Source organism: Mucor velutinosus (genome assembly GCF_035048745.1).
Source record: "Mucor velutinosus strain NIH1002 chromosome Unknown tig00001561, whole genome shotgun sequence".
NCBI lineage: Eukaryota > Fungi > Mucoromycota > Mucoromycetes > Mucorales > Mucoraceae > Mucor > Mucor velutinosus.
This window is the reverse complement of record NW_027041903.1, coordinates 495,429-518,029: the sequence shown is the minus strand read 5'-3', so window position 1 is coordinate 518,029 and position 22,601 is coordinate 495,429. Positions and strand designations below refer to the sequence as shown.

The 22,601-nt window shown below is 39.3% G+C and overlaps 8 protein-coding genes across 8 annotated transcripts; 5 read left to right on the top strand and 3 right to left on the bottom strand.

Annotated features, from left to right (window-relative positions):
* Positions 1 to 23: 23 nt before the first annotated feature.
* Positions 24 to 2,604, top strand: ATC70_008309 (uncharacterized protein; the record flags this gene model as incomplete). Its single annotated transcript, XM_064827560.1, has 5 exons — positions 24 to 149; positions 213 to 433; positions 493 to 634; positions 687 to 782; positions 841 to 2,604. 5 exons carry the CDS (start codon positions 24 to 26, stop codon positions 2,602 to 2,604), a joined length of 2,349 nt encoding a protein of 782 aa, XP_064686844.1.
* Positions 2,605 to 2,850: 246 nt separating this feature from the next.
* Positions 2,851 to 3,995, top strand: ATC70_008308 (uncharacterized protein; the record flags this gene model as incomplete). The annotated part of the gene is made up of 4 exons (XM_064827559.1): positions 2,851 to 2,953; positions 3,014 to 3,099; positions 3,155 to 3,213; positions 3,272 to 3,995. 4 exons carry the CDS (start codon positions 2,851 to 2,853, stop codon positions 3,993 to 3,995), a joined length of 972 nt encoding a protein of 323 aa, XP_064686843.1.
* A 6,845-nt stretch (positions 3,996 to 10,840) lies between these two features.
* Positions 10,841 to 12,925, top strand: ATC70_008307 (uncharacterized protein; the record flags this gene model as incomplete). The annotated part of the gene is made up of 8 exons (XM_064827558.1): positions 10,841 to 10,927; positions 10,985 to 11,629; positions 11,686 to 11,844; positions 11,897 to 12,008; positions 12,065 to 12,105; positions 12,159 to 12,524; positions 12,582 to 12,704; positions 12,764 to 12,925. The coding sequence occupies 8 exons, from the start codon at positions 10,841 to 10,843 to the stop codon at positions 12,923 to 12,925; spliced, it is 1,695 nt and encodes a 564-aa protein (XP_064686842.1).
* A 212-nt stretch (positions 12,926 to 13,137) lies between these two features.
* ATC70_008306 (uncharacterized protein) lies at positions 13,138 to 13,616 on the bottom strand (the record flags this gene model as incomplete). The annotated part of the gene is made up of 4 exons (XM_064827557.1): positions 13,138 to 13,143; positions 13,207 to 13,263; positions 13,326 to 13,384; positions 13,442 to 13,616. 4 exons carry the CDS (start codon positions 13,614 to 13,616, stop codon positions 13,138 to 13,140), a joined length of 297 nt encoding a protein of 98 aa, XP_064686841.1.
* A 486-nt stretch (positions 13,617 to 14,102) lies between these two features.
* On the bottom strand, positions 14,103 to 14,731 carry RPS18_4 (ribosomal 40S subunit protein S18B; the record flags this gene model as incomplete). The annotated part of the gene is made up of 4 exons (XM_064827556.1): positions 14,103 to 14,197; positions 14,260 to 14,511; positions 14,568 to 14,642; positions 14,704 to 14,731. The coding sequence occupies 4 exons, from the start codon at positions 14,729 to 14,731 to the stop codon at positions 14,103 to 14,105; spliced, it is 450 nt and encodes a 149-aa protein (XP_064686840.1).
* A 164-nt stretch (positions 14,732 to 14,895) lies between these two features.
* Positions 14,896 to 15,796, top strand: ATC70_008304 (uncharacterized protein; the record flags this gene model as incomplete). The annotated part of the gene is made up of 4 exons (XM_064827555.1): positions 14,896 to 15,008; positions 15,061 to 15,200; positions 15,259 to 15,512; positions 15,566 to 15,796. The coding sequence occupies 4 exons, from the start codon at positions 14,896 to 14,898 to the stop codon at positions 15,794 to 15,796; spliced, it is 738 nt and encodes a 245-aa protein (XP_064686839.1).
* Positions 15,797 to 17,872: 2,076 nt separating this feature from the next.
* On the bottom strand, positions 17,873 to 18,226 carry ATC70_008303 (uncharacterized protein; the record flags this gene model as incomplete). The annotated part of the gene is made up of 1 exon (XM_064827554.1): positions 17,873 to 18,226. One exon carries the CDS (start codon positions 18,224 to 18,226, stop codon positions 17,873 to 17,875), a length of 354 nt encoding a protein of 117 aa, XP_064686838.1.
* Positions 18,227 to 19,609: 1,383 nt separating this feature from the next.
* ATC70_008302 (uncharacterized protein) lies at positions 19,610 to 22,301 on the top strand (the record flags this gene model as incomplete). The annotated part of the gene is made up of 14 exons (XM_064827553.1): positions 19,610 to 19,747; positions 19,815 to 19,877; positions 19,930 to 19,996; positions 20,057 to 20,157; positions 20,215 to 20,454; positions 20,517 to 20,639; positions 20,736 to 20,803; positions 20,862 to 21,090; positions 21,144 to 21,343; positions 21,429 to 21,584; positions 21,664 to 21,794; positions 21,877 to 22,031; positions 22,090 to 22,219; positions 22,288 to 22,301. 14 exons carry the CDS (start codon positions 19,610 to 19,612, stop codon positions 22,299 to 22,301), a joined length of 1,815 nt encoding a protein of 604 aa, XP_064686837.1.
* Between the last annotated feature and the right edge of the window lie 300 nt (positions 22,302 to 22,601).

Sequence of the window (22,601 nt, the reverse complement as noted above, 5' to 3'; positions counted from 1 at the left end):
TTCTTATTCTTCAATTTCTTACAATGACTCCTTCAATTGCCGAATTCGAAGCTAAAGGCTGGTTCTTGTCTCAAGAAGGCATCGACCTTATTGCCGCAGAAAATGATGCTGTATCCACATTAGATGACTATATCGCATGTGCTAAAGACGTAAGTTTTAGGGTATAGCCCTTATGCTAGCTCAGCTGGCTGCTAACACTACACATATCCTAGATGGATCTTCGACTGTTGACTACAAAAGGATTCAGTAAAACCGCAGAGAAACCTAGTGAAATCCCTAGTCCACTCGTGTTGCAAGTATTGGAAGTTCGCAATGTTGCCATGCCATCTGTCAACCAAGTCGAACACCCAAGGTTGCTGAGTGTTACCTTCACTGACGGCAGCAAGAAAAAGTACAAAGGAGTGGAAGTGCTTGGGAAAGTCGATTGCCTCAAGTAAGTCATACCCTGTTTTGTCGCATTTTCTTCGGTACTAAATCACTTGTCTGTTGCAGGCTTCACACCCCTCCTGGCACGAAATTTTTGGTTAAAAAACCAATCGAAATCAGGGATCAAATTCTTGTTTTGGGCCCTGACATGCTGACGGAAATTGGTGGACATGTGCAAGAGTTGGTACAAGCTTGGAGAGCTGGAAAGGTAACTACGATGCAACAGCAAGGCATTTGCCGTTACTAACGTTATTCCAAAGCAATTTTTGAAGCGATATCGAGGAAAGTCAGCTGCCAAAGACGGCGAGGATGAATCAGAGCAGGGCCCACCAGCATTTGTGCCATTCAAGGTCAAGGTAAATACAGTTCAGTGGCTGGAATAGTCTTGATGACTGATGACGCTTCTCGATATAGCCACAAACTGTCGATAAAGAACCAAAAGTGAAGAAATCGGCGGCCTCCAAAGACATCACCTCAACCAAGAGTGATAAATCGACCGATAAGAGAGGCAAGAAAGCAAAATCAGATAACAAGCAGACCGACAGTAGCAAGCCAGATGACAAGCCAGAGCAGCCAAGTGGAAAAAGAGAGCAAAAGAAGGAGAGTTCTCGAGAAATCAATCAGAAGAAGGATGCTACAAAGGAGAAGATTGAACAAACCAGAGATGTCAACAGCAAGGCAAAGAAGGAGGATTTCAAATCAAATGGGGATACTAAAAAGGACAAGCGAAAGAGCAAGACTGAGAGATCGGAGGAGTTCATGGGTAAAGTTGAGAAAAAGGACATCCCTCTTGAGAGAGTACCTCTTGAAAACGCTTCCAACAAGGCAGAGAAAGTCGAGCGACGTGATAGATCTAGAAAGAAGCAAGAAAAGTCTGCAGAGCAAAAAGAGGGTAGTTTACCAGCTGCCAAGACGAAATCTCAATCCAAACAAAACAGAGATAGCCAGGCAGCAGCAACAGAGTCTAGTACTTCGAGCCCTGTTCCTTCATCAGGCACAACGACACCTATTTTAGCAGCAGAAGACAGGAAATCTAGCAGAAAGAAGAAATCTTCCAAAGCACCTCAGCAGCAACAAAATGACAAACAGATATCATGGGCAGATGACATGATCGAATCTACGCCTGTCAAACCAAAAGAGAAGCCAGCTAGAAAGAAAAAGTCGGCCGCAACTTCAGCAAAGGCTGATACTACTGCTGAATCGAAATTAGAGGAAACTGCAACATCCACAACAACCGCTGAAGCACCTGAAAAGAAGAAGAAGCCTAGAAAAGCAAGCGAGAAGAAGATGGTTCTTGAAGAAGCGAATGACTCTGATGCAAGCAAACAATCACAACAACAGCGAAAGAAGACAAAAAGTAAACCAGTGAATGATAAAGACGTGCCAACACCTCCTCCTACTTCAACGGACAAATCAGGTGAATCTGACAAGGACAGCAAACACAGCAACAAACCAAAATCTAAGCGAGAGCGAAAGCCGCGAGAACGAGGACAGCGTAAAGATGAGCAGCCCACATCTGTAGAAACGAAATCTTTCACTATTTCTACTGAAAAGCCAGAGGATGTGCAAAATGCCAATTCAAAAGAAGAACTAGCAACAGCACCTAAAGAGCAACACAAGGCAGCAACTTCATCCAACTCCTCGCCTGTTGACGCATCTATTGTCAGCGCTACTACTACTGCTACTACTACTACTCCTGCAGAAAGTACCACACCACAATACAGCAGTGAAAACAATGCTATTCCCAACAACCATCCCACCACAGTAGATCAGTCCTACTATAATGCAAACCAGCATCAAATGCAACAGCCCTATTCAACGGCAGATTACTACTATCATCAGCAACCTGCTTACGCTCCTATGGTGGATTACAACATGATGGTGCCTATTGATCCAAATACTGGTTTACCAGCTGTTATGTACGGCTATCATCCCGATCCCCATCATCAACAGCAACAATACATGCAACCCATGTACTACATGGCTGGCCAGCCACAACAGCCTTACTATAACCATCAAGTCCATTATACTCAACTATACGATCAGGATCATTACGATCATCATAATCAATATAGACAGCAGCAACAGCAACAAAATGGGGATGATAATAACAGAAATAGTAGTTACAGCAGTAGAGGTAGAGGTGCTAGAGGCAGAGGAAGAGGTGGTTTTAAATAAAGCTATAGCTATACGACCCTGTATACATGTGTACCTAATAAATCAACCATTGATACTATATACACATCCAAATATGAGTTGCCGTAAACCCGCAATTTGACTGTAATCAGCATATGCTATTGCCATACACATGTCGACTTCTCCTTTGCTATTGATATTATCACTCCGCCTACGATAAATTACTGTTAATCAGGTTCCTTTAAGCTCTTTTCTTCTTTCTCTTCTGTAGACATTACTCGTTTTCGCATGGCACGTGTAAAGCTCTTCAAAAATCAAGGCATCTTGAGATTGCTCTTGATTGTCATGGTTGTGTTCTCCATGGTTCCCAAGGTGAAAGCTTGGACAGAAGGTAACATGTCAATCAATGCTCTCTTGAAATACTACAAATGGATGGCTAACTCTTCCACAGCCGACTTTGAGATTTTTGATATCGTTGACGCCTTGGAGAAGGCTGAAGGCAAGGATACCAACTTTTATAACTGGCTGGGCGTAGCTGTAAGTCTGATGAATGCGGAGCATGCATTTAGTAGATTAACCAACTTTCAAATAGCCCTCAGCAAGCCAAAATGAGATCAGTAAGGCTTATCGTAAGCTTTCATTGAAGTGGCAGTAAGTTAACTCTCTGACGATACAACAGAATCAATATTTAACTGTTCTTTCAACGTAGTCCTGACAAGAATAAGGGCGATCCTAAGGCAAAGGAGAGATTCACGCGTTTGGGTGTTATTGTGTCAATTTTGCGTGATCCCACTAGCCGTGAACGCTATAACTTCTTTTACAAGAATGGCGTACCTCGCTGGCGTGGTACTGGTTACTTGTACAGCCGTTTCAGACCTGGATTAGGCACAGTTACTGTTGTACTTTTGCTGATTGCTGCCGGTATGCAACACATTGCTGGTCAAATCAACTACTATCAAGAGAAACGTAAAATTGCTCAATTCGTTGCTGAAGCCAGATCCCACATGATTCACGATGCTCCTAAAGGTCGTGCTGCCACTCTAGGTCGTAGCTATGTTGAAGTAGGTCAAAGAAATATGCGCTGTGAAGTCAAGAGTGATAACTACATTGTGGTGTACCCTGATGAACGTACAGGAGAGCCTATTCATTTGAATACCGAGTGGGTAACCAAGCCAACGGTCAGCAATCTTTTCATTGTTGCTTGGCCCAAACGTTGGATCTACAAGGCATTAGGCAAGAAAGACGAATTTGAAGAAGAGTTTGAAGAGGAAATGGTCGAAGGTGAAGAGGAAGAGGTATCAGGAAAAGATCAAAAGAAGGCTGCTGACACCTCGAATACCAAGAAGAAGTCTCTTCGTAAGAGAGGCGGTGGAGAAAAAGTCAATGTGATGGGTGCCAAGGTTGGTGGTCGTAGAAGACCAACCAAAAATTAAACAAAAACAATAAAGCCGTTGATTTTCCAATTAAGCCAATGTTGAAGCATGAAAATCTGTTAATTACAAGTGATTCAAATTGACTGATAGATTAAGTGTAGGGAAATGTTATACTCAAACCCGCGTGGCTACACCTTGCTTTGTTGTGGCGTGGCAAGGGGTCGAAAATATGCTACGCATTTTACCAAACGAGGGGAATAGCCTTTTCTCGCCCCATGTTGATGCCAGAGACTTCTTTCTAGGATCAATATATTATGCCTACTTTGGGGGTGGGGGGGCTTAATAGGCAGCATATGAAAGGATTTTTTAGTTACTCTGTAGGTTGTCAAACAATTAAGCGAGTAAAGTGTAAAATAATCAGTGTTGAAAAAACAGTGTTTCAATACTATTATCAGTGCAAACGCCAACTTAGCCAAGCTTCTTTTCTATTGTTCCTGTATTTGCTCTACAAAATGACACCCGGTCGAGAACCTACGATGCTTTCAAATTTAAGAGTACAGAAACATCCATGTGATACTCAAGTCTATGAAATAAATTCAGGGCGTGCATTGGCTAATGCTGACGCACAAAGAGGACTTGATATGCACTGCTGCTGTAGCAAGAGTTAGCTTTGATAAACAGTTGATTTTGGGCTATTATTCGGCTGAGGCTGGTCTTTTAGGCAGCAGATTAGCTCCATGGTGATACCATTTAAACCCGATTTTACTACAGTAGTCTTTCGATATTGACTCTTGTTGTTTAGAATAACGAAACATAAACAGAGGAAATATAATTCGAACTGAATATATTTATTATATTATTCCAAGATTGAATGAGATTAGAACTAGAGCAAATTTCTAACGTATTTACAGTAGGACAGACGTCGTAGAATATACATTTCATTGCACATTATCCTAATTTCGAATACAAAGGGTTCTAAAAGTATTCTATCTGCTTTTTTTAAACCTTTTTTTTACTGAACATGTGGCTCTCAGATATGATATATAGATCCTAAACAAGTTGCATCCATTTGGATACTCTTTTATTACAAACACAAAACTATCATAAATGACAGATCAATAGGAAACTAACTAGTTGTAACCCTTTGCTACTTCAACCTCTCAGCCAATCAGATTGCTTGAAAACTCCGCTGACCTAAAAAAAATTTTGCGAGGGTTTCCCTCTGTTTTGATGTGAGGCAAAATTTTAAGCGCCGCTATAATAGCAATATAGCTGTTACTATCATCAAATTTCCCTCAGGTGCTAGAGCATGCCTTACTTACACCACCTAGCTTTAGATTCAGGCGTTGAGACTCTCAATCATCACTAAAGTAAGTAGCAATAACCAAGTGGAGGCGGCCTATCTACCTCCTAGTCTCGGATAAAGTCTTGTTGAGCTTCAGCGATAGGCACATCCACCACAACGTAATAAAGAGGTATGCTTCGAAAGAAACATAATAAAAAAAAAGGAAAAGAAGAAAAGAACATACTACTATAGGGGTATAGTAGCATGTAGATAAAAAAAAGGAACACTCACACAAAAAAGTGAGTCAAAAGAAGAGCATAACAACAAATACAACATCAAAGATGTTAAGAACAGCTCATTGTTGTTGCAACAAAAATGCATGCATGAGCAACGTGCATGGTGGTAATAGTCGGATGTCAAGCAACACAAACACGCACAATTGCATGAGCAACAGCAGTATTATAAGTGTGCAATACAACATAGTAACTAATGTTGTTTCATGTGAAGCGACAGAGGCAACACAAACAACAACCCACGGCCATATAACAAAATAGTATTACAACGGCAATACAGATATATAGCAGTACATCATGCTTGTTGTTCGTACATACGAAGCAACAACATCGCAAGCATCCGTTGAGCTGATCATATCACAGCCAACAAAAGAAAAAGAAATCGTAACAAAGCAAACATCATGAATGCATTATCACGAGAAAAAAAAGCAATAATACAAACGTCCAGAGAAGTTTTATATCATTGCGACCAAAAGAAAAAAGTTACTTACCACTTGCCACAGCCACGGATAGACCAGCAGAGAATAGACAACTACCAGAGATAGACCAGAGAACAAACATACAACCGAGACAGCAGACCAAGAAGAAAGACCAGACTAGCAGCAGCAACACCAGCAGCAACACCAGCATCATAGAAAAACCAAAGAACGAACGGCACCAGAGACCAGACAAAGATTAAAGAAGCAACCACCAGAGATAGAGACCAACGAAGCAACCACCAGACATAGTAAACCAGAGAAGCAAATAGCAGAGATAGCAGAGAAGTAATGGCAGCAGCACCGACGTCAAACAGGCAGAAAATTATCGAAACCTAATAAACAAATTCGATTAGTACTGATTTTACGTCTTCTAGTGCTCGTTATCGAATAGTACCTACTATATTCCACTTTAAAGAAGCAGTATCAAGTGCTTTTAACAATGCAAGGCCGTGTTATCAGAAGCTAGAGTGTTATTTTCAATCAAAAGGGTTCCAAAACCAATGTGGTTTGATATTAAACGCGTTTTGCAAAAAGGGTAAAAAAAAAAAAAACGAGGGTATGGAAAAAATGAGTGGACGCCTTAACCGACGTCACGGCCAGTAGATTTGGCCTCAGCCTTCTGCCGTGGCAGCCGTAACTGCTGCACTTTAATTTGAAATTGTGCAGTGGGTATTTTTTTCGTGTTCAAATTCGACTTGATTTCACATTCTTTAAACGTTTTTGCTAAATTTGACTATGAAAATTGTCCTTGTTATACTTTACTTTCTGATGCGTCTATAAAGAGTTAATGAAGGCGCATCGAATGATGCTGGTTGCGTTCAGCTTTCAGACTGAAAATAATGAGCAATTTGCAAAAGTATGAAAACAGGTTTTCTGTAAATATGTCAAAATTTAGCTTATGAAAGCTCCAGAGAAACAACTTCTGATGTTTTATTTTATCTTTACGATTAATTTGATCTAATATGTATCATAGGAAAAGTCTTCATTTTTGCGGTGAAAAACGCGATCGTTTGATTTTCAAGAATCTTCCCTTGCTAATACTCATGTGAAAATGACGATTTTTAGTAAATTTGCAATGACCCAAAAAAATTGAGATAAAGCACCAGTAATAGAAGCGTGGCCAAGAGAAGGCGTGTGGGGCTATTCCAAGCGCTCAAAACGCTTTGTAGCATGAGTAATTCGCGCTTCAAAATGGCTACGTTTGGACAGAATTTGGCCTGAAAATAAGGCGTAGTAGTATTTTGTGCTGACAAAGATGTGAGTAAATTACAGTTCTGTCTAATGTCCCTGATGTTTTGCATTGTATAGAGTTCAATCTCTAAGTTATAGACACTTTTACTCTAATCCTGACTATCAGATCTTTCAGATCTTTCTTTTTGAGATGCTCGATTACAGTGATTTTAAAACTTGAGCGTCAGCGATGCAGTGAAATCAGGTTTAGATAGATTTCACAAAAAAAAATAAAGCAATAACAAAAATACAATAGAAATCAACTGTATTTTATTTTGTGTATAAAATGAACTGAAGACCCTGGAATTGAGTAAAAAAAAGAGAAGATTATTTATACCTTTGCAACTAGCTTGTAGGCTTAGTGATGATAGAGAGCAGTAGGTGCTGCTCTTACGATATCTGGCAAATGTTGTTGATATTTGATTTAAAGTGATAATCAATGCAAGAGCACTGGCCATAAGGGTCGATTTGAGTAACCTTGATGGGCTTGGGTGAGCTATTGTCATAGCATGATTTAATGTAGCCTTGACAGTTTAAGGTGTGCTGTTTTTTATTGAAGTGTGGAACCCTTTATCTGGGATATTGTGCAACTATGGCAGCAGGGCATAGTTGTCATATTTGAAAATGCTTGTTATTGATTTAATTCTATTTGGATAAAGATACCATCACCTATTACGACCATCATGGGTGTGATTGAATACACTGTGATCAGGAGTGATTCATTCACACGATGTGCGATATAAGCGTGTATCTTTACTTTAGTATTTTTAAATGGGTTTTTGATGTACATTTGAGCGCTTTCATTAATAGATCCAAATAGCATGAATTTGAATGAGTGCTATTTGATGAACTTTGGTTTTCAATTAAGTTGCGTTTGGGTGGCTATTTCATTACAGGCCCTTTGAAAATCGGTCATTTGGAACATCTTCCGTCATTACTCATTGGCATCACTTTCCATAACCTCACATCAAACATGTCCTAGTCAAAAAATGTACCCTCAACAACTTTCACTACACATACATCTCACATTCATATAATAATATAAAAAGTTTTACTAGCAGCATCTATTCAAAATTAGCTATTTTCAAAGATCTCCCATCTCTCACCAACCATGCTACCTACGCAAATTTAAATTGCACCATCGTCATCTCGGCAAAAAACTGATATAAGAACATGCTACTTTCAAAGCTCTAGCATCACTTTTTCAAAAATCGATGTTCGATCGTCCAAAAGTTGAAAACCTCAAAATTAAAAAATATTTTGTACATCCAGGTCCTCATAAGTAAAAAAAATTAGAATCTCGTCAAACTTAAATAAGTTGTAGAATAATGATATTGGAGCAAGTTCTTAGTGGGAACATTATATTGGAAACGTCTGTTTCATGAGATAATCCACATTGGAGATGATATTTTTAAGCAGGGGAATGTGCATGCTTTAAACTGCAAATCTTATCATTATTGAACAAAGTAAGTTACAGCTATCTAACCTTAAAAGCAAGATTCTCCATCATGTCAAGTATCTATTGATAACTTGAAACCAGTAAGTTAATATGGCCCTTTTCGTACGCTCCGATTTTTAACATGCTCAGTCAAATTCATACATGTGTCGTGTACATATGTGGAAGGTCAACGGAGCTTCAATTTCTATTGTTCTGAATGATGATCAATAGGATTCCGAAATCTATCGACCTTAAAATTACGCGTTTCTTGATAGTAAACACCCCTTTAAGCTTATATAAAACTTGTAGAGAATTTAAAGGAAAATAAAATGGCATTTGTTTCAAGTCTCTGGTGTACATTGTTCACCTGATATTTGGTACGATTGTTTTTGCAATTTTTTTGACTGTTTTCAAAAGATTAATCAGTATCTGTCATCAAAACATTTTGTTAAGCATTACTAAACATTATAGACCAAAACATTTCCTATCGAAAGAGCTATTGCTTGAAGCTCTGGCATAACTCTATCATGAAATATTGACAATATTGTCCTGACCAAAAAATCATCACCTAATTTTTTCCTTACCATCACACGTAGATTTTGAAGAAAAATCGTTGATTTTGCATGATACTCTTTTTTGACCATATCTCGACAAATACTCACTGGATTCGCACAAAACAAAGACTATTCAATAGCTCTATGTTATATCCATTATAATATAAAAGTTCCAAGTACCAGATGTACGTTCCCTTCATAAATTTGCTCAAAATCATATATTTTATGAGCTACATGCACGGGATATTCAACTTTTTGTTTTATTTATCTATAATAACCATACCATCGTATAGAGAATTGAAAAAAAACAGAAGCTATTAAGTTTGAAGCTCTCGTTCACTTAGTAAAATTCAGAGATATGGCCCTTTGAAAATCGGTCATTTGGAACATTTTCCCTCATTACTCATCAACATCCTTTTTAATAACCCCAAGTCAAACATGCTCTAATCAACCAAAGTACTCTCTATAATCTTTAATAGACATATGACCCCGGTTTATATACTAATCAAAAGATTTTACCAACAGCATCTGTCCAGAATTTGCAAATTTCTCAAATCTCGCTTTTCTCATCATCGCCGCATCCAATCTGAAATCTAATTGCACCGTCATTTTCTACGCAGGAAACTGTCATAGCAACCTGCTACTTTCAAAGCTCTAGCATCAATTTTTCAAAAATCGATGTTCAATCTCCCGTCCGACTTCCGCAAGTGTATAGCATACATTCATCATTTTGAGAAGGCACTTTTAAAATGGGAGCGTACGAAAAGGCTCACATTAACTTGCTATTTTCAGGTTATTTATAGATACTTGACATGTTGGTGAATTATGCCTTTAGGACTAGACAGCTGTAGCTTGTTGTGTTTTACGCTATTAAGCCTTACAATCTAGGGTATACTCGTTCTCCCCGCTTAAAAATGCCACCCGTACAATGTCATCTAACTTATCCACTAGGATTTTCCAGCTCCCCAATGTTAAATGTCCTTTAACATGGATCTACCACAGATCTTATTATTGCTGTGAGGCGTTATTTCTCACCTCGCCTCAGATACTGAATGCACAAAACGATTTTGGATGTCAATTTTTAAAATCATCCAAGATCTAGTTTTGAAATATTGAAGCCAGAACTTTGTAAATAACATGTTCTCATTACGAAATTTTGCCATAAAAATGGTAGTGATCAAGGCACAACCAAGGAGAGAGCGCTTTGAGTTACAGCAATGGGACCAAATGCTACAGAACAACAGTAAAAAGCTGTTGCCGTTTTGACATCTGACTCGTGTCTGTCAAAATAAGCCATAAAATTTTTTGGCTTTCAGGAATAAGATGTGTATTGATCAAGCAAAGCTAAGCAGATATGCTTCAATCTCCTGTTTTACTTCCAATGTTTAAACAGAAAAGAGTACTGGTCATTGAAGGTCAGTGATTCATGCCTCGAGGCAAGGCGGGAAATAAGACATGCCCTATCAGAGAGTGTATAGAAGGTTAATCATCTTCTTTCAATTGATTAGCCGCGTCTTTCTCTCCACAAAAAGGCTTTGGTTCCTTCGTTCATCAATAGTCACATCTATAAACTTACATCTATCCACCATCATTCCCCACTTTCTTGATTCCTTTATTCCCATCCAAATGAAAATCATTGACAAAATCGAGCAGGCACAAAAGAGCAACAATATTGCTTACAGTTTTGAATACTTTCCACCAAAGACCGAACTCGTAAATTCAAATCATGCATCATGTTGATTAAGCATTTTATATTCATGCTTCTTATAGGGTTTTGCCAATTTGATTGATCGTCTCGGTCGTATGGCTCAGCTTGAGCCCGATTTCATCTCATGTACATGGGGAGCTGGTGGATCGACGCACGAACGCACACTGGAGCTGTGTACTACTGCTCAAAGTCTGTACGGTTTGGATACACTGATGCATTTGACTTGTACCAACATGGAAAAAGCAAAAATTGACGAGGCGCTGGAACAAGCCAAGATGGCAGGTATTCGAAACATTTTGGCATTGCGTGGTGATCCACCTCGAGGTCATGAATATTGGACACCAGTGGATAGTGAGTTTCAACATGCTATTGATCTGGTCAAGTATATTCGCAAGCAATATGGAGATACATTTTGCATTGGTGTTGCTGGTTATCCCGAAGGTCATATTGATTGCCCCGACAAGGAACAAGACATGCAATATCTCAAAGAGAAGGTGGACGCAGGTGCTGACTTTGTTATGACACAACTATTCTACGACGTTGATGCCTGTGTGACATGGATGCAAAACTGCCGAGCTCATGGTATTCAGGTACCAATTGTACCTGGCATTATGCCCATTCCAACCTACCAAAGCTTCCGTCGTATGATCAATCTATGTAATGTCAAGGTACCCGATAACGTCATGTCTGATCTGGATGCCATCAAGGTAAAGTTTTATTGCGTGTATTTCGAAATCAGTCAACTGAAGTAAATACATGTCAGGGTGACGATCAAAAAGTCAAGGAATATGGTGTCAATCTTGCCGTGAAAATGATTCAAAGATTGCACAACGAGGCAGGTATTTGCAATTTCCACATTTCTACACTTAATTTGGAGAGATCTACTCGATTGATCTTGGAAGCTTTGCATTTGCATAAGGAGGTAAGTCTGCTATTTGTTTAGAAAGCTGGCTGCTCAGCATGAAACATATTAGAATGGTTTGCATGTCAATAAGGTATCACCTTGGGCTCCTATACATGATCCCGCCAAAGCCGAGTTATGGGATGAGTTCCCTAATGGCCGTTATGGTGATTCTCGCTCACCAGGTAATACAGAAGAAACCTTATATTGTTTAAGATTATCGATGTTGACCAATTTGCAGCTTATGGTGAAAATACATACAGTTCGGGCCAAATTTTGCCTGTAGGTATAAGATGCTGTATATGAATGGCACGTATATAACTCAAGTAAAATAGACATCTCAAGCTATTTTGAAATGGGGAGAGCCTGAAACGGAACGAGACATTGCTCAATTATTCATTAATTATATCAACGGGCAAGTCAAATCGCTCCCATGGTGTGAAGAGGCTCTGCATACAGAGAGTGAAACTATTCGACAAAGATTAACAGATATCAATCAGCGTGGCTATTGGACTGTAAGCTCTCAGCCCGCAGTAAATGGTGCATCCAGTCAAGATAAGATCTACGGATGGGGTCCAAAGAACGGCTATGTCTATCAAAAGGCATTTATTGAATTCTTTGTGTCTGATCAACAAGTAGCCGAACTGCTTGCTCGTCTCGGTAAAGATGATTCGATCACTTACTATGCAACAAATCGAAAGGTATGAGTGAAATGAGACATATTATGCGTCGACTGCACGCTAAATCAAAAAATGTAGGGCGATTTCTCAACCAATGTATCAGATGCTGAGGCACAAAATGCTGTTACCTGGGGCGTCTTCCCTGGCAAAGAAATCATTCAACCTACCATCATCGAAAAGGCTAGTTTTGAAGCATGGAAGGTAAATTGATCGATTTTAGAGCTAGAAACGCGTATTTTACTAATCAATGCAATCCAAAGGACGAAGCCTTCGGTTTATGGACAGAATGGGAAGAGCAATATGCTCCGAACAGCTTCAGTCAAAAGATCCTCAAAGAGATTGGCGATAGATACTGGCTTGTTAATGTAGTTCACAATGACTTCCAGAAGCCTGATCTGTTGTTTAATGTGATGCTCTCTTAGATTACAGTATTAATATAAAATACAATAGACGCGTTTATAAAGTTTTCAAGCGAGTTTCATATTTTTTTAATAGTTATATGTATATAAATTGGATAGCAGTTTTTTCTTTAGATTTTTGAAAAAAAGAAGGAAAAAAAAAACAGAGCTTGGGGATAATAGAACAGAGCGATGGTGAAGGGAGAAGAGGGGAAATTATTCAAGTCAACAATTTCTTATTGCTATTAGCATAAATTTCACGTTAGATCACGATTTAGCATCAATTTCACTCATGAACAACTTACAGCAGCCTTTTCATCTTCATAACGCTTCTTATCAGCTTCAGCCTTCTTGACATAGGGCTACATGATCAATGAAGGATGAGTCAATCTGACCAAAACGTCGAAACAATCAAGACATTTACCTTCTTCTCCTCATCAGACATGTTCTTCCACTTTTCACCAAGAAGCTTGCCAATTTGACCTAATCAAAGAGTCAATTAATAACAGAAACCAGCTACCAATACCGCTCCAAACCTACCAAATGTGGCCTCAGGATTCTCTTCCTTTACAGTAGTTCTTTGATCTTGAGAGAAAAACATGTATGCAGATAAACCACGCTTGGGAGCAGAGGGATCCTTCTTGGTTCTCTTCTTCTTTTGAGCATCATCAGTCTTGGTAGCACGCTTGGTAACCTTAGCAGTTTCTTTGGCCATTCTGTAATGTGTACATGTTAATTGATCTACCTAGAAATTGAATCTCATAGTCAAAAACTTACTTTAATTATTTTTCAGAATAAAATTCTTAGTGTAATAAAAGGTGTATTATTGTGAGGAGGGCGAATTTTTTCCTTTTGGGCTTTGAAAGGGACAGGAGATATCTGAGTGTGTGAAGGTGGTAATACTTTTTGCATTAAAGATTTGACCAATAGATAGGGCATTGTATGCTGTACCAGTCACCGCACAACATCTGTTTTTACTATATTAGATGCTAGCACACATTGCTATTCGTTCCCCTTGCCTACGATTTTTTTTTTACACAGTTTTTTTTATTTGAACATTTTAAATGAGAAATTAATTTTTCTCAATCGCGGTACGCGGTAGCCAAGCTTCCTCTGGAATTTTTTTTGCCCATTCTATTTTTTTTGTTGCAAGAAAAAAAAATTTTTTGAAAAAAAGTGCAGACATTTAGTTGATTGAATTTCATTTTTTCCATCTTTCTTTCAGTGATTTACCTGGAATTGCCTCCTCAGATAGCCTGATGTTGCTCATAATCGACTTGATTTGATCAAAAGTTTCTAGCAGATATCAATGAACATGTTAGACATGTGCGTTGCTAGGCAACCATTGCCATGGATACCTGGCTGCAACTGATCTGCTTCTGCTACATCAATCTGCAGTGGACCTTTGATGTCAATTTGATTTTCGTCGTCATCATCTTCAGAAGCTAGCTGTCCGTACATGTGCTCCTCCTCCTCATCATCATCTTGAGGTAGCTGTTGGTATCCAAACATGCGATCATCATCGTCGTCTTCATCACTATCATTTGCTTGCGATCGTTGTTCCTGAACTTCATCCACCTCTGCATCCATCGCATCCTGTATACGCACGACTAAGAGCATGTTGCTTATGAGCCAAAAGTCGCTTCACCGTCGCATTTGCAAATACCTTCATCGAGCTGTCTGGCGAAGTCCTCTACAATATCTTCAGTCATACCAGCGGCAGACAAGACAACATCCATGTCTGACAATCACAAAAAGAAAATGTCACTCGTAAAGAACATTTGCCTTATATCAAAACTAACCATCATCGTTGTTTATTGGGCTCAACATGGACTCCTGTTTCATGCTATTGTAGTTGTGTTTGGTATATAAGAAAGAAAATGAGATTCACAAGAACATCACAACAACACTGAGTTGTAAAAGCAACAGTCATCAAATCATTTGAATTCATCTTCTGCAGAAGTTGTCATTGCTCTTTCTACATCTATCTCTCCATGAATTCACTTGTGCAATACGAATCCTCTGATGATGATCAAGATATTGACGATCAAAATGAACACATTGTCAATTCGAAACGAAATACATTTAGCAATACTTCATACGAAAGGTACACCAACTCTCATTTCTCATTCTTGATTTGCAATTAAACCACCTTCAAGTATATCTAGTATGCCAAAACTACCATCGTTTTTTGATAAACCAGAGTCTAGTAGAACCGATAGCTCTTACGACCATCAAGGGCGTGTTCGCACTGTACCGCATCAATACGATAGTTGGGCCACTTATGTCTATTGCAAAGGTTTGATATTTGAATTGGGAAAAAACCAAATTCTTTGACTGACTAAATTACATCAAAGTTGAGCTCTCTCATGAATTGCTAGCGTTTCATCCTTATCTCAAACATGCAGAGATGCTTCCCGAACAACATATCAGCTTGAGCAGGCCTGTCTATTTGCGAAAATATCAATTGGCTCCATTCACAAGATCCATCAAAGCTGCACTCCGTAATATAAAGAGATTTGATGTTTCTTTTGCTCAAGTATCACATCTGACAAATGACGAAAAGACTCGATCCTTCTTGACCTTAGAGATAGGACACGGATACAATCAAGTAGGCATTACTTTTAGTTGTTCCGATCATATACTGATTGCGTCTGTTGGTAGTTGTTCAAATGCATGAAACATGTTGACAATGTCATGAGAGAATATCATAAGCCTGTCTTTTACAATCCTCCTCGCTTTCATGCAAGCATAGCATGGTCATTGAAACAATCAACAATAGCATCAATCCATATACCACCTCAAGTTATAGAAGAAATTGTAGCAAATGTATTCAATATAGATAAAGTCTATATCAAGATGGGAAATAGACTAGAAACCTTATCGCTCGATTAAACATGAATATAAATTAAGACAAGAAACTGGATCAAGCTCATAATGCAAAAGTGAGTCTTTCTACTTTTTGTACTCTTGAGCTTATCACTATACGGTACACAATTTTGTTTCATTACTATCAATGTTACAGCAAGAAAAAGCTTGGGACGTAGATATTGATTAACAGCCTCTCTGGTATAGTAGCCTTACGGTAGCTGAACAAATCGAAAAGCAGGTATAGCCAAATGAAAGTTCAAAGTAAATAAAGTCATTAAAGTTCCCCAAATTCAATGATATAATATCGAAATTGGCTAATTTCGATATATAAGAGCTTCAAAATTACTTGAATCAACACATCAAAAGCTACAGAGAACATGAATAACAGAAAATTTCATCAACTTCAATAGATAGGATATACTAGGATCGTCTCAGCCGTCATTGAAGGGCACAGAAGCCATTTTTTATTCATTGATAAACGTTTAAAGAAAACGATGAAATGAAATACATATACAGTATATAAGTCAAACGCCAAAAACCAGACTTAAAACTTTGGACATGGCACACAACTTAGTCTTGTGGTAATTCTGAAGATTCATTGCTAGTTTTAAAGTAGTTTTCTAAGCGATGCCCTTCTCTTCAGCGTATGACTGGATCTTGTCGATGATTCGAAGTCTTTTGTAATAAAATGTCTTGTCGTCGTACTATCAACTAGGATTCTCCTTGCTCCATGAAACAGCAGAAGGCTGACCACCAAGCTCAATATGCCATTCTCGCTACAAAGCCTTTAAATCTACGTTTTTCTGCTCAGTTTGTAAGTATATAGAACCGTACGAATGACAAAAGGAACAGGAATTGGGGAGCGTTGGGTCTGAGAAGTGCCAACATAGGAGCCATACTGTTGGAGAGAGCAGCATTGGAGACAGCAACACTGGAGGAGGCGGCATCGGAAGCAGCGGCGTTTGTTGTAACAACAGGCGTGGTTAATCTTTTTTTTTGGGATTGTGATATTGATATTGAGTGGGGCACGGCCAGTTGAGATGTCACTGACATGCTGTATTATCTACTTTATCTTGCTGCTTATTTGCAACATATTTGATGCCATTTGCGATTCAATTGTCGTCGATTTTTGCTCGATGAAAAACACAATAGCATATAGTTGCATACTAACTGGATTTTTGGCCTCTTGGTCTTGTGCCTTGACAGACAAATCTTTGAAATTTCAACGAGCTTACTTCAAGGAGAGTGATTGTAAATACGCCTACAACTTACTCGTTGAATTTCTTGTACAATGGTTGTTCCAATATGACATGATGCCAGATAAAATGGTCAGGGAATCGCTTTCGCATTTGTACAGAGTTATGAAGGGAAATTGTTCTCAAAAAGATCGCAACAGCGCGAGGAAACCAACTGCAGTAGCCGTCTTCTACGCATTACCCTTGTTAATACAATCAAAGCATTGCTCTGCTTTTGTAAACGCCATTCGCTGCAATTCCTTCGGCGGTACAAAAGTACTCCTTGGTAGATAAAACGGTCAAGCATTGTTCCAACTGCACTTTCAAAGTACCATGAGGAGTAGATTTCAGAAAGGACATAGGTAAAGGCAACCCAGTTAGCTCCAGTTAATTGAGAGAGCACCCATGACCTGAGCGTCCGGATTCCTGACTCATCTCCTTCGGAGGGCCATGAAGCTGTCTCATCAGATTTAGAGGTAGGCCCATAAAGCAGTTTATTCATGCTGCTACAGTTCCAGTGGCCATTTCTGCGTATTTGGCTCTCATAGACCCGAAATACATCAGTTATACGAGCACAAGCACCATGAAACACGTGAGTAGCCTTGGAGAAATTGATACAAGTAGCAGACCACGCTTCACTGCAGCGCCGTGCGTCGTAGAATTCATACTCTCTGTAGAACTTGATGACTTGAAAAGCTTGATTGCGAAACAATCTCTGGATGTGTACAGACTGGGGAAAGGTTTACCGTTGGGTTGAAAACTAGTAAATAAGTAAATAAAGGGCAGCATCAGCGGACATGTCTCTACAAGCATGTTGTGGATATACCCACCAGTCTGTAGATGGTGAAACTGGTTGGTTATGCTTTCAGTCATCAGAGAAGAGCAGACCTGAACGAAGCGTTGGCTCTTTATTTTCGTATACCACAAACTGGGGAACTACCAGCTCTGCACCACGAGAAGAGCCATTACGAAGGTATATGTAATGCGACAACATACACATCAAGGCATTGCAAAGATCTTCTATGGTATTTTTTTTTGCCACATACAGCTCAATGGCTCTCAAGGCAAGCGTTACATCGAGATCTTTGTGCTTTTTGTGCCTAAGCGCATTGCGCTTCGAGGCCTCCGAATTGATAAAAGAGCTCAAGTTGGTGCCATTAACAATGTGTTGCTCACCAGCAAGTCCAAGTTTGAAGGCGTCTTTTTGTTCCAGTACCATGCCGTCAATTTAACGCGATACTTTTATGAATGATATCAATAGGCGAGAGCCAGATCTATAGCCTTGCATTTGTAGTCTCGGAGCAAAATATAATATATTGTACGAGCGTGTTTATGCTTCGGGTGGCCGTCTACCTTCGCTTCTTTGGTGAGAACCAGCCTAGACAGCGGCAGCTCGCGCTACCAATTGCCCTTGCGCAGCTTAACAAAATACTGCTACTTCCATCTTAATCCTCCCCTTACGCATGAAAACCTTTCATGTTACCTGTGTATCTGATTCTTATCTGATGCTATACATCCATATACACGTAGCTATTACATATACGGGTAAGCAGCATACTGGTATTTCCCCTTTTCAGTCCTTAGTGTCCCTAATACAGCAAAATCTGAGTGCATTTGAGTCGCGTTTTCTTGCGTTAGAAGTTGTTTTAGACCGCTAGAATAGCACCAAGCAATTGCTCTCATCTGGCAGTTACTTATTGCCACTATTTCTCAATTTTTTGGGGATCAAAAAAACATGGTCAAAATTCGACCAAAAAGCATGAGGTACCCCTCATGGTTTTCATCGAAAATCAAACGATTGCGTTTTTCACCTTGAAAATGGAGACTTTTACTATGGTATATCTTGAATCAAAATGTTTCTATCAATTTAACGTAACCACTGAAATCATCTTTGTGGGATTTTGATATGTACAATTTCGACATTTTGGCCAAAAAGCTCTTTTCATATTTTCATAAATTGCTCAGTAAATTTACTCAAGACATCTACCTTACTTGGTACCATTGGATGCGCCTTGAAAAGTACTTCGAGATTGTATTAGGAAGCAAAGGATGATCATTACAACTTATATAGTCGAATCTCGCAAAAGAGTTCAATCAAGTCGAAAAAAAGCGAGATTTGGCCAATCTTTAACAGAATAAATGTTCTGGATTTGAATCAATTTTGGCAGCTTGTGGGCCGGCTGGCAAATTCAATGCTCTTTCCATCATCAAGGCAATACAGCGATAGATGCTTTTGAAGCATATGGAAAGTAGGTGGCAAATTGCATAGCACTGTTTTTAGCCATGCTATTTTTTGAAGCCTTTTATTGAATAACGCCAATCCACCAAATTGTGTGTAAGATCAACTTTTCTTTTTGAGGCTTCGAAAGTGTGTAGGGGCCATAAATTTATCTTGTTATGATTGGGTGTGGCACGAAATCAAACTGTTATAGACAATTCGCCAACAGAAGAGCGGCAACAGGGGCAACGATAGATACACAGCTGCCCGGCCGAAAGAGTCACTTTGTATTCCTAAAGCGCATTATATACATTTCACCCCACCCTCACAAGGGTATCCTGCTTTTTTTTTTCTTCTTTTGCCACACGCTATAATTATCTCAAGATGGATCCTTATGAGTATACGCACACAGTGAACGATCCTACAGAACATGAAGTAGATGACGATGATTTAAAGAAACTTGAAAAAGACCTGGCACCTTCGTCTGCTGATTTCTACGGCATTCTGAACATTTCCAAGAAGGTAACTTTTAATATACTCGCCTGATGATACGTTATTCACGGTATGTGCAATCATATGTATGGTGTAGGCAACCGACGAAGAGATTAAAGAATCTTACAAGAAGTTATGCCGTTTCTTCCATCCTGATAAGGTAGACTCCCTCAATGCGTCGATAAAGATATGTATATTGACTTGTTACGTAGCATACCGATGAGAGCAAGAAGAAGATGGCAGAATCGAGATTCCAAGTGATTCAAAAGGCATATGAAGGTAGGCACACTAGCAACAGGATCATTCAATTCAATCGAATGTTGAAACCACACAACATAGTTCTATCTGATCCCCAAAAGAGAATCATTTATGACACATACGGCGAAGAGGGATTGAATGCATCATGGGACATTGGACCTCGTTACAAATCAACTGAGGAAGTAAGAAGCTCCTTGCAGCTGCATCAGATCCAGCCAAGCTAACGCATGTCACTCTAGTTGAGAGAAGAATACGAAAAGAAGGCTCGCCAAAAGAGAGAGCAGGATTTGGAAAATCTAGTGAGATCCAGAGGAGAATTCCAATTGACATTGAACGCAACACAAGTGTTTGATCCTTACGAGCCACCTGTATTTGCTGGATTTGGACAACAAATTCAACCTGCCAAAAAGAGAAACCGTATTGTTCATGCACTTTCCAAAGCACAGACACAGCAATTATTTATGCGCCATTCATTCGAGGTATTAAAATGAGACAAAACGGTGAAGATTCATAACATTAACATGTTGCCATTCATCACTAGACGCAAATTGGACCTCAGACTCATGTAGTGATCGGTGGATCCATGGTCTCCAGATCTGGTATGGGTGGTGGTAACGTCTTGGGTACTATTCGTCATACAGTGTCCCCTAAATTATGGGGAGAGGTAAGGGGGGAAAGGGCAGCAGCAGCAGCAGCAGCAGTACCCTTAATATCACGATGGTGCCAATGATATTAACTAAATTTGTGTATCATTTGATAGATTACTGCTACATTGCTCAAGCCAAGAATGCTTTCATTAAAAACTTATTATTCAATTTCTGCAGACAGGTAATATAAACCAAATGTTGACGATCTTGACAGACTCACAATTATACTGTGTATATAGCTTTGTAAATACCACCGCTCAACTCAACTCCGTGTACGACCCTCCTGTACTTTCTGCCACTGTCGGGCGCCGACTTTTCTCGGCCACTACAGGTTACATGACGTATCGCACTGGTGAATGGTCTTTGTTTGGGTGGGGTGGCGATATCTCCCAAAAGATGGACAGATCTTCTGTATCACTTGGTATGGCAGGCATGAATAAACATGGTAATTACAGTGGAGAAATTCAGGTAAAGTGTCTTTGATGTACCAAAAACCAGTACTCACCATCTCACGAGAATAGACGGGTATCATGTCGTCCCACATTGCTGGTGAACATACCTACAAATTGCCCAATCAAGCACGTCTTCGTATGTCCTGCACCTTATCATCAGAAGGCGGTGTTGTGGTTAGCATTGGCAGCGATCATAAAATGACGGAACATGTACGAATTGGCATGTCGATGGAATGTGGATTGCCTCTTGGAGTTGTCGTGAAATTCAGGTAAGGAGACCAAGGAAATAAAGGGGGGGCAGATAATTATACAAAGAGAGACACAGAGAGGGGTATTAATATCACATCCTATTAGGGTTTCTCGTCTTGGACAAAAGGCTGTATTACCTATAATTCTTGCATCCGAGTTTGACCTTAAATTAGCGTTCTTCGGTGCTGTGATCCCAGCTTCCGTTGCGGTAGCCCTTGATCAGTTGGTCTTGAAACCCCGCCGCAAGAGGCTCATCAAAGAGTAAGTTATTGTTGTTGCAGATGATGAAGTTCTGTGTGTTCTATACAAGCTATTAGATGCTCATACATTCTTACAATAGAAAAATCAATGAACTGAGAGAAGAGCATTCAGAGTATCTTGCTAATCGCAAGCAAGAAGCTTTGGATGCACAAACCTTGATGATGGATATTGCTGATAGAAAGAAGAAGCAAGAAGAGAAAAAGTCTAACGGTAATGTTTGTTTATATATAAAAATGGAGGCTTAAAGGGATGGGATGAGATGCTGACTGTAATTATCTGAATTGCCAAATAGGTCTTGTTATTGTCAAGGCTTGGTACGGTCATTTAGAGAATTTAGAAAATGACAATGACAAGGAAGATGAGGTCGAGGGAGTGATCGACGTTACCACCGTGATTCAAACACTAGTCAATGAGTCTCGACTGACAATCCCAGGCGGCCATTCAAAGGTAAGTTTGGTGTTGGGTTTCTGATTAATTATGAGGATGGGACACTAAATAAGTTTAGACAAACATTCTGGGATTCTATGATCCATGCTTGGGCGAGAAGAAGCGCCTTCGAGTGCAATATAGATTTAATAATAGACTTCATCAAGTAACTGTGCAAGACACCTCTGCTTTGATTGGCCCATCGCAATGTAGGTTTTCTATAGAATATTTTACATGTTTACACAAGACATCTAACGAAATTTTTTTGTTTGGCTAGCACATCTTGTTTAAACACCCATTATCCCAAAATGTACGCGATATAAAAATAGCTTCTGTGGTTACACTTGAATCAATAATAAACCATGTTTTCCAGGGGCCACACACACACACACACACACACACACACACACACACATAAAAAAAGTTGCACCCAATAAAGAATAGTATTACATTTACACACACAAAGATTTCTTTCTTCCAAATGGATGAAAATAGTAACAATCACCTTAAAAAGAGGGGATTCCTTTCCCTTTTTCTTTTCTTCCCTTTTCTTTCCTTCTCTTCTTTTTCCAATACTGTAAATATTCTCTT